This window comes from Ptychodera flava, chromosome 12 (assembly GCF_041260155.1).
Source record: "Ptychodera flava strain L36383 chromosome 12, AS_Pfla_20210202, whole genome shotgun sequence".
Lineage (NCBI taxonomy): Eukaryota > Metazoa > Hemichordata > Enteropneusta > Ptychoderidae > Ptychodera > Ptychodera flava.
Window position 1 is genome coordinate 13,105,530 of NC_091939.1, and position 14,081 is coordinate 13,119,610.

The 14,081-nt window shown below is 37.8% G+C and overlaps 1 protein-coding gene across 2 annotated transcripts in view; it reads right to left on the bottom strand.

Moving 5' to 3' along the window:
- Positions 1-14,081, bottom strand: part of LOC139145052 (protein CASP-like) — a 49,407-nt gene that overhangs the window by 22,723 nt on the left and 12,603 nt on the right. For both annotated transcript variants that reach the window (XM_070715982.1, XM_070715981.1), the window contains exons 4-9: positions 3,578-3,715; positions 2,959-3,082; positions 2,339-2,415; positions 910-976; positions 502-655; positions 69-134 (exon numbers count right to left, since the gene is read on the bottom strand). In XM_070715982.1, coding sequence (XP_070572083.1) covers positions 69-134; positions 502-655; positions 910-976; positions 2,339-2,415; positions 2,959-3,082; positions 3,578-3,715 — 626 coding nt within the window. The remainder of the gene's footprint in view (positions 1-68; positions 135-501; positions 656-909; positions 977-2,338; positions 2,416-2,958; positions 3,083-3,577; positions 3,716-14,081) is intronic.

Genomic DNA, 14,081 nt, shown 5'->3' on the forward strand with positions numbered 1-14,081 from the left:
ACATTGAAAGATATAGTACAGGGTGAGATTTAGGCATCAAGGAATTGAAATGTCAGACAAATGGTCACCTCTTTCTCTTTGGCAGACAGTTCTACTTCAAGACTAGATCTTGTAAGAATATCAATGGCTTGCTCCTGGAGAGAAAAGAAAGCAAAATCACTGTTACCCACTTAAATGTGGTTGGGTGGCTTTGTGATGATAGCCACAAAACTTTGCTACACATCAAATATTAACATCAAAGTTATGTTCAGTGATCCATTTGTTTTCAAAGACAGTGAGAAGGGTACCAGCTAAAATCATTACAAATCATGCAGCAACACCTAAGATTCTGGAACATTGTACAATTCCTCCTTGAAGACAATACAAAGTAGCTTAATTACCCATACATTCAGCTATTTAACAAAACACTGCAACTTCAATTTATCAGGGAGTGTGAAGTAATGATAAATTGCTCAACGTATAAGAATTGTCTACAGCAAGTACACTGCTGGTGATACTTACCATATTAGGTGCTTTCTGCATCTGCTCAGCCTGCCTCAGTGCTTCATTGGCTGACATCAGCTGAACTTTCATGGATTCAATTTCTTTCTCAAGTGAGGTAGCTCTCTGGTTGGCCCGCTCCAAATCTGTCATTATCATATCTGTTTCATCAGACCTTAGTCACACAAGAAACAAAATCTAATATTAAAGCCGAAAATGTATTCAAGTGAAAAAATCCAACATAAAATTGTAGATTTCTTACTCTATACGTTTCAGTGAGTCTAACTTTTAGTGAGAAATAGTATAGCATTTATTTTGGCTTATATGAATAATTGGACAATATACATAATATCTTCTCACTAAAACTAGCTATGAGATCTTACGACTACTGATGCATAAATATTTATATATGATGACATCATTTCTTACTTTGCAGCTGTCTGTTCGTCATGCTTGGCTTTCAAATCAAACAGTTCAGACTGAGTACTGTCCAGGGCTAGAAACACACAAAAAGGGACACAAACACACAAAAAAGTTATAATAGTTTGTAAACAAGGATTAGAAATTTTGAAGACACTCACATCACAAAGAACGTGATGGTCAATGTGTGTTGTCAATCAGAATAGGATATAACTGTCTGCCTACCTGGGACATGTACAGGTATATCTATGGTCAGGGAGGTGAAATTCTGCTGTTGCCTGCTCAGTAGGCAACAGAAGTAATTGTTGTTTTTTTGATTTGCTGTGATCAGAGTCAAGGTATACCAAATACAGTATGCATGTGCTTATCAGGGCAGATACTGCTTTCCACAGCCAGGCAACTCTTCAAAGTTACCTGTCCCGATGTCTGTTTATCCTTTCCTTGAAATTCTTAAGTCTATACACCTATATGCTGCACAGTTGAATGAATTGGTCAGAGATAATCTTGTATATCAAATGTGTCAGTGAGGGACTGAGGGATGAATTGTGGGAAGAATTTGAAACAACTGACTCGAAAAAAACTGAAAAATCCATAGAAGGAATACTGATTACAGCTTTATATTCTGGTTTTTTCACAAATTTTGTGAAATATAAGGAAGTATTTTTCAACAAATTAAATTAAACTACACTGGATGCATATATTGGAAGAATGTAGTGGTTCATATGATGATGCATTGTGGTGGGGAAAACAAATGGGTTACAATGACCATATAAAAACTGACAAGAGCTTTCAGTTACTAAAATGAAATCTGCCACAAGCAAAGCCAAGTGCAATCAGTTTTTTCATTTTCAGCTCTGTAGCAGATTGTCTTCCACACCCTCTGGTAGTCTGAAGGCAGAAGGTATGGATTGGTTTTCCTCTGCACTTTGCTATCTCCTTTCATGTCAGGTCTGATCAGATTGTTTTACTGACCAGGATGTGTGGTGACAGAGAAAGGATGCAGCGCCACGCACACCTGGATACCTTCTCCCCTTTCTCCCTTTTTTGCCATGCACTGCCCATCCCCAGCTACAAGTATATAGCATGTTGCTGGAAAGAAGTCGCATACACCACTGTCACTGATATGGGGGTGAATACTAAGGTTATAGCACAGACGCCCCTCGGTTAAGCAGTATAGTACACCACAATGCGCTACATATTGGCTTCAACTTCAATGGCAACTGAATTTCCTTCTGTACAACCTTATGTACCCCACACAAAGATAATGGACGAAGCCCAGCGCACAGGAGATTGGACTGTACCACTGGTATGGAAAAAGGGTAACACAGCTTTGTATCCCCACTCCACACAGTATGCAAGTATCACCGCCCAATACAAACACTGGAATGCTTCCTACTTGTTCAGTTAGGGGGATGGATTCATGAATTCATATATTTACCACTCTGCAGTGTAGCCACTTTGTGTTCAGCCTCTCCCAGCTTTGTAGCTACGTTGAGTTGTGTTTCTTGCAGTTGCCTAGGAAACAAACAAACAAGAACAATACCAGTGAATGATGCGCTTCCCTGTTTACTCTGATACAAGTCAAACACAAATTGGAATACCTATTTGCTTCCAGGCACTCCATTTCAGAGTAACAAAACATCACAATGAGGAAGAAAACATGACTTTTTGCTAGACAATGTATATGAAGACACAATCTCAGACATAAAAGGAAACAGACTCTTGTAATTTCTGTACAGCACAGAGTTTACGATTTCTTGTGCAGATGTGATGTTTAACATCATCCTATCTTGCAACTTGTTACTTCTATGCATCATCTGAGGACTTTCTGGGCTGCACTAAACTTACTAACTTCAGCCAAACTGTAAGAATACCTCTCTGTACAAAAAAGTTTGACTTGTTTGAAGTGGCTGGCAACAGGTTGGTAATGGTACAGTGAATATCTTGTCTTGTGAAATCTCAGAATAAGAAGGAAAGTCTCTTGTCATTTACTCCATAAAATACTACAAACATCACATTTGACAGCTTAAAATGAAAGAATTCCTGATATTATCCCACCTTTCTTTCTCTGCAAACTCCCGCTGAAGGTCCTTTTCTTTCTCTTTGGCTCTGGACTGTGCGACGGCTTCCATCTTCTCTTCAAACTCTTTTAGTTTTTCTTTCAGGGTTTTGATGGTCACCTCTGAAGTCAAGATGGACAATAAAACATCTAAGTTCATGTATTCAGCTTGATTAAAAGATAGACCAAGAAACAGTCTTTCATCACAAGATGAAATTCACCCATTTTCATGATGATGCAGCATGCTAGGGAGACGAACAAGCAGGTAGTTTCATGCAAAACAGTGATTAATCCGTTCACCTCCAATTCCCATAAACATGCCCACAATCCACACTGACATGGGACTGGACCAATCCATGATGGTGAAAAGGTTAAAATAGATTTTATGATCAAAAAATTGTATTATGATTAAAGTCCAAAAGTTCTGTAAAGGGTATTACTGTCAAATGTACATGTATCTTCAGACATGATTTTCAAAATTTGCACGGTGCATGCAAATGCTTTACACTCCCAGTGATCGTCTAGTCTAGCTTCCGTAGTGTATGCTCATACCGATACACACAGTAATATACATATACTACGGCTGGCAAAGTATAACTGGCCAATTTTTGTACCCACCTTGGTTTTTGACCTCAGCAAACTCATGGTTGTACTCGTCTAGAGTCTCTCTGAGTTTCTGGTTCTCAACCTCCAGGTCCTGAGCTCTCTGCACTTTCTTCTGTAGCTGCATGGCATGTTCAAGAACTGGCACAGGGTCTGAAAGTATACACATACACACACGGAGAAAGGGGAAAACAATTATTAGCTAACAGTTGGGTGTCAACTACAGTTGCAGTTCCACGTTGAGGTCTTGATGTGAAATCTAAGATGCAAGCACTCTTGTGGCTTGAACTAAGATCGCAATCTATGATATGAATTTAAATTATTTGAAAAATCCAATCTAATGTACAATTACTAGAATTGTAAAAAAAAGGTGGATTGAATGTTGAAAATCTAAAAGCATTAAACAGAAACATAAGATACATGTATTGGTACAGAAACGGTATCCTCTACACAAATAATCAAACAATAAGCTTTTGTGCATTAATTGCCTTGCCATGTACTGAAAGTCCTGACTGTGTATCTTTGTTTAATCATTCATATACTGAACAATAACGTATATGCACATGACATTCAGCTTGCAACTTTATAAGGATTTCCTCCTGGGATTCATTGCCTTGGGAAAATCAATGGGGAGCAGAAAGCCACCTTTGATCTAACAGGTTCCATAAACTCCAAGACACTTAAAATTCAAGGACTTTCAAGGACTCTTTGAGGTCAAAAATACCATTTTCCAGGCACTATTTTTAGGGGCCCAAGCCGACCGGCTGGGACCTATTGTTATTGCTCAAGTTCTACTACTTCCTCTTCTTCCTCTTTTTCTTCTTCTTCTGCCGATTCTTTGTCGACCTATATCTCTTAAACGGCTGAACGAAAACTTCTCAAATTTGCAGGGCAAATAGGTGTCCATTAGTACTCGTGCACCTGACCCTTGAAATTTTGATTAGTCACGTGACCTGGCGGCCATATTGGATTTTCCAAAAACCAAAAAACGGCTTCTCCAGAAGACCTAGGGGTCCAGTTGATTTGAATTTTTTGTGTAGCAAGCCTGACCTAAGGTCTTTAGAATTTGCAAATAAAATCGCGTGCGGTCACGTGACCTTGGCCGCCATATTGGATTTTCAAAAATACTCATTTAATCTTTAAAAATCTTCTTCCCAGAACCAAAACACGATTAAGCTGAAATTTTACTCATGTTATCCTTAAGGTCATCTCTTTCAAGTTTGCAAAAACCACTTCGATCGGTCACATGGTTTGGCCGCCATATTGGATTATGTGAAATCACAATTTAATCTTTAAAAATCTTCTCCTCCTGAACCGGTCAACCGATTGAAATAAAATTTTATATATATAATCTTTAGTGTGATCTCTTTTAAGTTTGCGAAAGGCGTTTGGATCGGTCACATGGTTTAGCAGCCATATTGGATTTTGCGAAAAATCGTAATTTAATCTTTAAAAATCTTCTTCTCCAGAACCAAAACACTGATTAATCTGAAATTTTACTCATGTCATTCTTACAGTGATCTCTTTCAAGTTTGCAAAAAAAATTTCGATCGGTCACGTGGTTTGGCCACCATATTGGATTTTGTGAAATCGCAATTTAATCTTTAAAAATCTTCTCTTCCATAACAAATAACACATATTGAACTAAAATTTTACACTCATAATCCCTAGTGGTAGTTCTTTTAATTTCCAAAAGGCGTTTGGGTCAGTCAGTAGGTTTGTTCACAGTATTGGATATAGCGAAAAGCGCAGTTTAATCATTAAAAATCTCCTTCTAAAAAACAAACACACAGATTCAACTGAAATTTTACTCATATCTTCTTAGTGCGAGCACTTTCAAGTTTGCGAATAGCATTTGGATCGGTTAAGTCGCCTCAATGTTCATAAGTCTGCAGTCTAATACCTTGTCAGTCAGAAGATCGATTAGTGATGTATGATATATTGTACACTGGAAAGTCAAAGACGGCACAACAGACTGCAATACCCGCTGTCAACTTCAGCTAGCAGTCACACGAACCCTAGCTACACGAACCCTGATCTCGGCGCCTTGTGTAAGGCAACTTTGGCGACCAGCTTTTGTACGCCAGGTGACGTTGTCAAGTATACTGCCACGGAAGTACTTAGAGCAGTGTGCCACTATCTTTAAGGGGTGGCCGACTGGTGTGATTGACTGAATAAGAGCGGGACAAGGTCCCACCAGGGCACAATTACTGGGGTCTATGCACAGCTGATATGTGAGTGTCAAGGATCATAAATGAAGCTATTCGGGTAATGTTATGTACAGGTGTCTGAATGCACGCTCACTTGTTCATAACTAATAAAAAAGAAAGATACATGACATTGCAAGGTGTGGTGATTTGTTTATGATTCTCTATCAGACATGCATGGAGTGGCCCTGGTGTGTTGCGTAACTGAGAGCATGTAGCTTATTAAAGATGTAAACAAGACCACATCAAGCCGAGTGTGTTAATGTCGTAAAAATCGCTGATACACATCGATTAAAACAACACCTTGTTTAATAAAGTTCTGCAGCTTGATCGTATTTCACTGTAATTGCTTTGTGCCATTGCACGCCCGGTCTGTGAAATCGCCGAAGTTTACCTGATATTTATCAGCGATTTGGGGACTCTAATATCGATACTAGACGATAGTAGAATGACCGGCCCTGTGCTTCGGTACGCCAGATCTGTGAAATCGCCGATATTTACTCGATGTTTATCGGCAATTTGGGAACTCTAATATCGACACAAGACGATACTAGATTCTGTCAAATCGCGGGTAAATAACCGATATATATATTGGAGATTACACCATCTTACAGTTCTGGTCAAGCCCGACTCCAAGGACTGACTCTAACTTCGATACTGGACGAAACTAGATTCCGTCAAATCGCGGGTAAATATCCGATATCGCAGATTTCTCCACCTTACAGTTTTGGTCAAACCCGACTTACAAGGACTGACTCTAATTTCGATACTTGACGATATAGATTCTGTCAAATCGCGGGTAAATATCGGTATATATCGGAGATTTCACCAAATTACAGGTTTTGCCAAACCCGACTTCAAAGGACTGACTCTAGCTTCGATACTAGACGATACTAGATTCTATCAAATCGCGGGTAAATATCCGATATATATCGGAGATTTCACCACCTCACAGTTCTTGTCAAACCCGACTTCCGAGGACTGACTCTAGCTTCGATACTAGACAATACTAGATTCTGTCAAATCGCTGGTGAATATCCGATATTTATATCGTAGATTTCACCACCTTACAGTTTTCACAACTCCGACTTCCAAGGACTGACTCTAACTTCGAAACTAAGCGATACTAGATTCTGTCAAACGATCAACTCCATGACTCATTTAGCACTTTCCTTGTGTATTTTATCCACACACTCTACATTAGGCGCCATACAATAAATTCTTGTTTGCTTTTCGCGTGCGGGTAGGATTTTCAATGGACGAAATCTGAAAAACAAACATAAATCGCCTGCTTGAAAATAAGGTGCGTTGTGGCCTTCCTTTGTTCGCAATGACGCAGGCAGTGTTTCCGCTGCCTGCTCGCAAAATCGCAAATGCGAGAAAAAAGTAGCGTTTGCCGAGAAGATTTAGGCAAAAATTAGCCAAACCTGCGAATCGAAAATTGCACTATGATGTCATCACTTAGTCTGTCCACGCGCTGTCCTGCGTTCAACTTGAGACGTAATGCTTTATCTCTGTTCATCCCCGTCAGAAGATCGTATTTGTAACACATACAGTAATGAATACCATTGTGACGAAATAGCTCACAAACCAAAAGTACCCATATGTTTACCATGACTATTTGACTAAAATGTTACTGAGTTTTGGGTTGGACAACTTCACACAATGTGCCTACAGATTACTCCGTGCACTGTGCAGTAGGCCTACAGTGTCGTCGTCAACACTGAAGGATTGTAGTGACGGTGAAACTAAGCAAAAACGGTAAACTTTCGTTTTTTGACTTAGGAAGCTCCACCAATATGGGGAGAAACCACCCCTAACACAGGTTCTAAGCGCAAGTAGAACTATAAAATGGAAAGAAAGATTATGATCAGAGTAGGAAAGTCGACTGGAATTTGCATGGTCAAAAGCTTACGCCTTTTTTGTCAACGTAGAGGGGGTGAAACATTGGTGGTGTATTGCTGCCAACAAGAAAATATCTTTACTGACGTTAGGAACCCGTGTGAATTGGCCTCCTTAAAGATGAATTCGCAAGAAATTTCAGTGTATTGTGACGTGATATCGTGAACAGATTTTCAGAGAAGGCGCTCGCTCGTCCGCCGAGTACAGTCGACGTACTTACGCATTCATATTGTGCCAATGCGCAAGTCTTGTCGCGATATTTGAGCATTTAACTTGACTGTCAGTGAAACAAAAAGATCTTTCTCCATATCAAATCATTATGTGTTTTATATTTTAGGGTTCTCTTTACGTAATAGACATGAACATTTGGATTTATGATCCATGATTTCTGCGATCCCGAAATTATCATGATTATTCGAGCTCGCCGTGAATACGCTCTGACGTTTTTGATGATGACCCGTGACCCAAGTGTCATCGATACGCTGTGCGAGCATCGCTTGCTAAATTCATCGAGCTACCAAAGCTCGCTAAATTAAAGCGTAAAGCAAATGTGTCGAAAGTCTAAAATGCACACATTTCTCAAGTCTGAGAGTATTTTACTTTTGAACTGCTATGAAAATGGATATCTAATTCGTTTGAAAAACTGGTATGCTGAAGCAGGTTTCGTGCCGTTGTCTATAGCGATATGAACAGTACTGCATTGATAGCGATTACAGGTTTGTAACTATTAAATATAGCTGCATCGCATACGCCTAACTTTTGACAAGTATAACTAGCCTTTAAAGTTACAGCTAAGGGAGCATTTCACTCAACAGAAACAGTGCTCAGGACTAGTATTATTTGACTCTTAAAAAGGAGGATTCGTACTCAAGGCTGTTATGATTTGTTCAGCTACCCACTCTTCTCATTGCAAAAATTGTAATCTTATAAAAGAGACAGTATTTTCAACTTTTACCACGATGTTTAGCATTTATTCCTGAGTGACAACTCCATACTTTGTTATTGCCAGTAACTTTTGCAGTTATTATTTGGAATCTTTAGGTTTTGAAGAACACCTTTTTGTTCTACCCAACATTTTCAAATTCATAGTATACAGGTCATCAAAACAACTAGTATGCCAAGAAAAATAAAACATTTCTTTGTTATCCTAGACATATTTCAAAAATTATGTGGTGACGCGGGTTTCTTTATTTATTCTTCAATCAACAACGCGGGAAAAAATGGCAACAACATATGAATGCACGCAGAGATAAATGAACAGCAGTGTTGCTTTATTATTTTTGTACAGCAACAGACTCAGCGGTTTGACTTTTAGTGCAACATTTGCAAATTTTTCACAGAGTAATATAACAGTGAAATACGTGTACAGTTCTGAATGGAATGTTAGTGTCAATTATTTAGTTTATGGTTCTGTTTTATACATGCACTATCGTGATGTATTTTTTGCAGGTTTTTTTTTCAGTCAATTATTTAGTTTACGGTTCTGTTTTATACATGCACTATCGTGATGTATTTTTTGCAGTTTTTTTCATTTATTTCCTCATTAGCAGAAAATAGGTGGACACAGCAGATCTGAATTGACATGCGCGAGGATGAGAAAAAAAACTTTATTTTTCTTGTCATCACATCAGTCTGTATGGCTTACAAGTGACCACATAATCAGTTGAAATTTATTGTAATGCTATTTACCGTTTGTCTATGACACACACACAACCGCTTGGGCCCGCCAACGCTGCTTGCAGCTTTAATTATGATATATCATTTTTAAGTATCATTGTTTGGTACATATCACTTTAAATGCTATCATGTCATATCACTTCACAAAGTTTGAAAATCATGGTTGATTATTTCATTTTCAAGGGCTTCAAGGGACTTTCCTGCAAAATTTTTCTTTGGTTTAACCCTTTCACCACCATGGTTTGTCCCAAATCCATTGTTTTCTATGGTAAAGTTGGACCTGTATACAGGGAACTGGGGGTGAAAGGGTTAAAACTGATGACCAACACATGGGACAAGATTGCACTCTTTTAATTGACTGACACCGAGGAGGTGCTTGAAAATATCACGTTTCCGAAACACATTTCAATGACCTTTGACATGCACTTGCCACATTAGTCAAAGGGCAGTATGACCTCAGTCAGTACTAATGGTATGTTTTGGGACAAAAAAACCCCAAAAAACTAAAACAACAGCATTTTAAACTTTGGTAAAATATGCATGAAATTGAAAGATGGTATGTATTATGACAGATGACTGACACCATAAACACTGTTACAGAGTATAGCTGTATGCTGAAAGTATATCCATAGTATTTGTATTCCACTAATTATCACTATTCTTCCTCCATCACATTTGATGCATGTACATATGCTGTAACTCTGCCAGCAAAGACACTTTTGAACAACTCTATTGTTTTCAATAATATTGTTTAAAGCTCCATTGCATGTAACTTTGATTTATTTTTATCAACATAGTTTCCTGTTCTGTTGCCACAATTGCATTGGATTACCTGGTGTTCAACTTGTCAATACAACAAGCCTGTCATTACTTTTGACCTTGACAACAAGTTCATTTTCATAATCTTCTTCCTGAAGTTTGATGGCATACAATATATTAGCATTGTCAACCCTATGGACTGTGCATAATGTGCCGAATTCTATGAATTCAATCCCTGACTAAGTTCAGTTTGTCAACAGTAACATACATGACATACACAAAGGCTTTGTTGAGACGTTGAACACTAAGCATTTCAACACCATGTGGAAAAAGAAGGTGTTTCACAAACTAATAACGGAAAAGACAACAAAACTTGTACCTAATAGAGCTGTACTTTAATAATTATTTGACCTTTTTTCCTTGTTATGCAGGTCACCCCTTTCACATGAAAACATCAGCACTGGACCAAACTTTTTGGTTGTGAGAAACATTTTCCCCCTACAAGCTACACTTTGCAATGATGAATTTGAGTCAGTGGCCTTTGACCTTACACATAAAGGAATTCTTCAAGCATGCCCAGTGTTCAAATAGGTGCTTACATGTCTAAAATGCATCAAACCTGTGTATTTCCAGCAATTCTCCTGGATGTACACACCATTACAACATTCCGTTTTGTTGGTGCTATTCCAGGTTTTGTAAACTTTTCCATAAAAGGGCCAGACATTTTTCACAGGACCCAATCCGGCGAGACGAGACAATGATTTATAAAACTGCAAATAAATTTATGAGTGGGCATGCAGCCATTTACTTCAACTTCGTCATGCATAAAAAAAATAGATGACAGCATAACTAACTGCACAGTCAGATAATTACTTTGAGGTCACCCCAAAAATTGAGAAGTCTGGATTAAGGGACTGGGTGTGGCTGCAGGAAATTCTCCAAAGGTTATCAATAATATTGATAGGCACATATGTGGCAAACCCTGCAAGCATAAAGCTTGTCAAGCCCCCAGGAAAGGCAATCTCATGTACGTTTTATTAAATAAACTTCAGGGACACTTGATTTACAACCCTGAATTGCTCTGAAAGAGACCTACAAATAATCCCAACACCAACGCTGTCATGATTCTATTTCGTAAATGTCCCTCTCCAATTTTGACCACACCAGACCACAAAGACATTGCACTTTAGCTATTCATGGGCAAATTTCTTAATTAAAAATGTCAATTTTAAAAGATACTAGTAAAATTTTTTAAAAGTTGTAAAGTTTGTAAAGCAGGAAAAGGTCATCAGCGAAATAAAAACACATTTACGCTCATCAGCACTGGCTCAGAATCATAAATTTGAAACCAAACTTTCAAACATTTTTATTGTTGATGTAATTAACCTTTATCGCTTGCATCTGGCATCGCAGATATTTACTTTATGCTGAATTTTCAGGGAATGAAAATCGATTAATTTTTTTTATATTGATTCTGGTTATTGCTACACAGAGAACGTCATAAAATCTATCTCAAACAGCGAATAACACTTCAATCATGTAATGATTGCCACGATGTGGGTGGTTGTCACTGATAGGTATAAATTTCCCGACAATAACACATTACAATTTTGAGGCCATTAAATTATGTTGCCAATGCGTCAGGTCTCAATTTTGTTGCCGTATACACACACAGACCATAAATTTCACACGACATGACAATTCATTCGGAGGACATATATTTCATCAGCTAGCTTACACATTTCACGCTGTTAACAAGCCTTCATTACTTTATTTGCAATATATTTTTTTTTGTCAGTGCAGGTTAGGTGGAAAATATACTGAGCTCGATGATCACTAATCTATACATGGCAAGCTGCTGGCTCCATTGATGAATAACCAAAGATCATATTATTAGTCGCCAGAAAATAAAAGCCGGCCAATCAATAACGCTGCACAACCGCTGACATTTTAGTGGGCATTGATAAATAAAGGACAACCTTGATGCGAAACAGCATTGATTGATCAGCGATCAATAGCAGACTCTGGTAATCAGAGCACCAATCGATAACTTCATTTAAAAATCTGATCTGAAAGAAAATGTTTCACCTCTCTTCCTAAAAAAACACCACCCCCTCCCAAATAACACCCCCCTCCCCCTCATTCAAGTATGAAACATGTTTGCTGTAACATGCCCTTTTTCAAAAAAAAAATGACTAAGGTAATATAAGAAACAGTGATCAATAATAGCTGAATCTTGACAGAGTAATGAATGGTTTCAATATACGGCGTTCGGTAAATGAGTTTTGGCTAGTTGAGTAAACATTCATCACAATTTGACAGGCTCTTTCCTAATCACCGGTATTGATTAGGTGGGCTCCCCTACCACTGCATCGAAAAAATCAATAAACTGCATCAAAGTCTCAGAGAGAAGAAATTCTGACCAGCATGTCTGATATTTGTGGAGTGAGAAGAGACGGCCAGGGAAGGCCTCCTTCTCTCATTTTTTTTCCTCCTCGTTCTCCTCTGATTTGTTTTTCAATCACAGAATATGTCAATTCTGCTAAGTTGTCAAAGATTTATTGCTCATCACTCTCTCAGAAAATAGCAGTCTAGAAGGCTTTAACCCACTCTGCTTGCTGAATTCAAATTTTGGTTTTTTTTTACTGTTTTATTCATTTTGGCAGCTAATGTTTGCTTGAAACTACCAAGCCATGCATGTTCTCATGACCTTTGCATAATTTTTCTGCACAAATAATACACCAATACATATTCAAAAGTAGATTGACAACCTCGGGACTCTGTTAACAGATAAACAGAACCAACAAAACGATCGAAAACAATATGGCCAAGACAAGTTTTATAGTAAAATGTCACGGAATGAATCAAATAAAACTTTCACACAGGACATAGTGAGACGAGTTTCAAAATTCCCTTCACACTATTTAATAGCCATGCAGATGAACACATAAGTGATTTTTTCAATGACATATGTCTTTTTAAGTTTACAGTTTTCTAAAGCTCTTGAATAAAACTTGCAAGGTCATAAAACTTTATGTACATGTAGAATTTAGTGAAAATATTTTTTACTGAGATAAAGGAAGAGGAAAATTTATGGGATGAAATGAAGATGACTTTCATCTAATATGTTGATCACTGTCCAGTATCTGAAACAACACATAACCCATCAATGAGAAAGCTTTTTGAACATGCTTTTCATGACTCTACATTTATCAGTCTTTATTGTTTATCACTCTCTACATTCAGTTCCCAGCGCTGGCTGCAGATTTGATAAGGTACACTTAATTGTGTGTTGTACAGGTTGTAGGCAAATTGAAATCCAATACGTTGGTGAATTCTCCCTCAAGTTTCTCCGATCGATAACCCCGGAGAAAGTACTGTTAAATATGAATCGGTATAAATTTACTACTTTTTCAGCGGGTAAACCAGCTGACAAAACAAATCTATTGATCCAAACTGTGTGACAAATGTCTTTGTAATAAATGTGCAAATATGAGACTTTTTATTATTGGTCATAAACCAGGTTCACTCATTCTCAGTCTGATGTAATAATACACGGAAAAACCTAGGATGTGGTTTGAAATACATGCACTCATGTCTTGCAAATGATTGGGGAAAAAATTTAAACGACAAGATAGATGAAATCGCAGTAAGGTGACATCTCTATCAAAACACAAAATGAAAAAATGAAAATACATGGATGCATATATATATAGGGATCGGAATTTAAAATTTTAATATGTGGTCAATGCGATGCAGGCAAAGAAGCTGATAGTCAAATGAAAAATAAATTTTATGTTCATAATCAGCTGTTCAACTGTCCTTCAGAAACGTGAACTTTGACATGTCACTAACCTACTACATGCTGTTCCAAAATGTATCAATTTTGCTAGGTACTGAGAAACATTTAGCTTTCAGTTTAAGGTTACTTAGAATTAACGGCTTCAGAAGTTCATTGACTGTATCTATGGAGA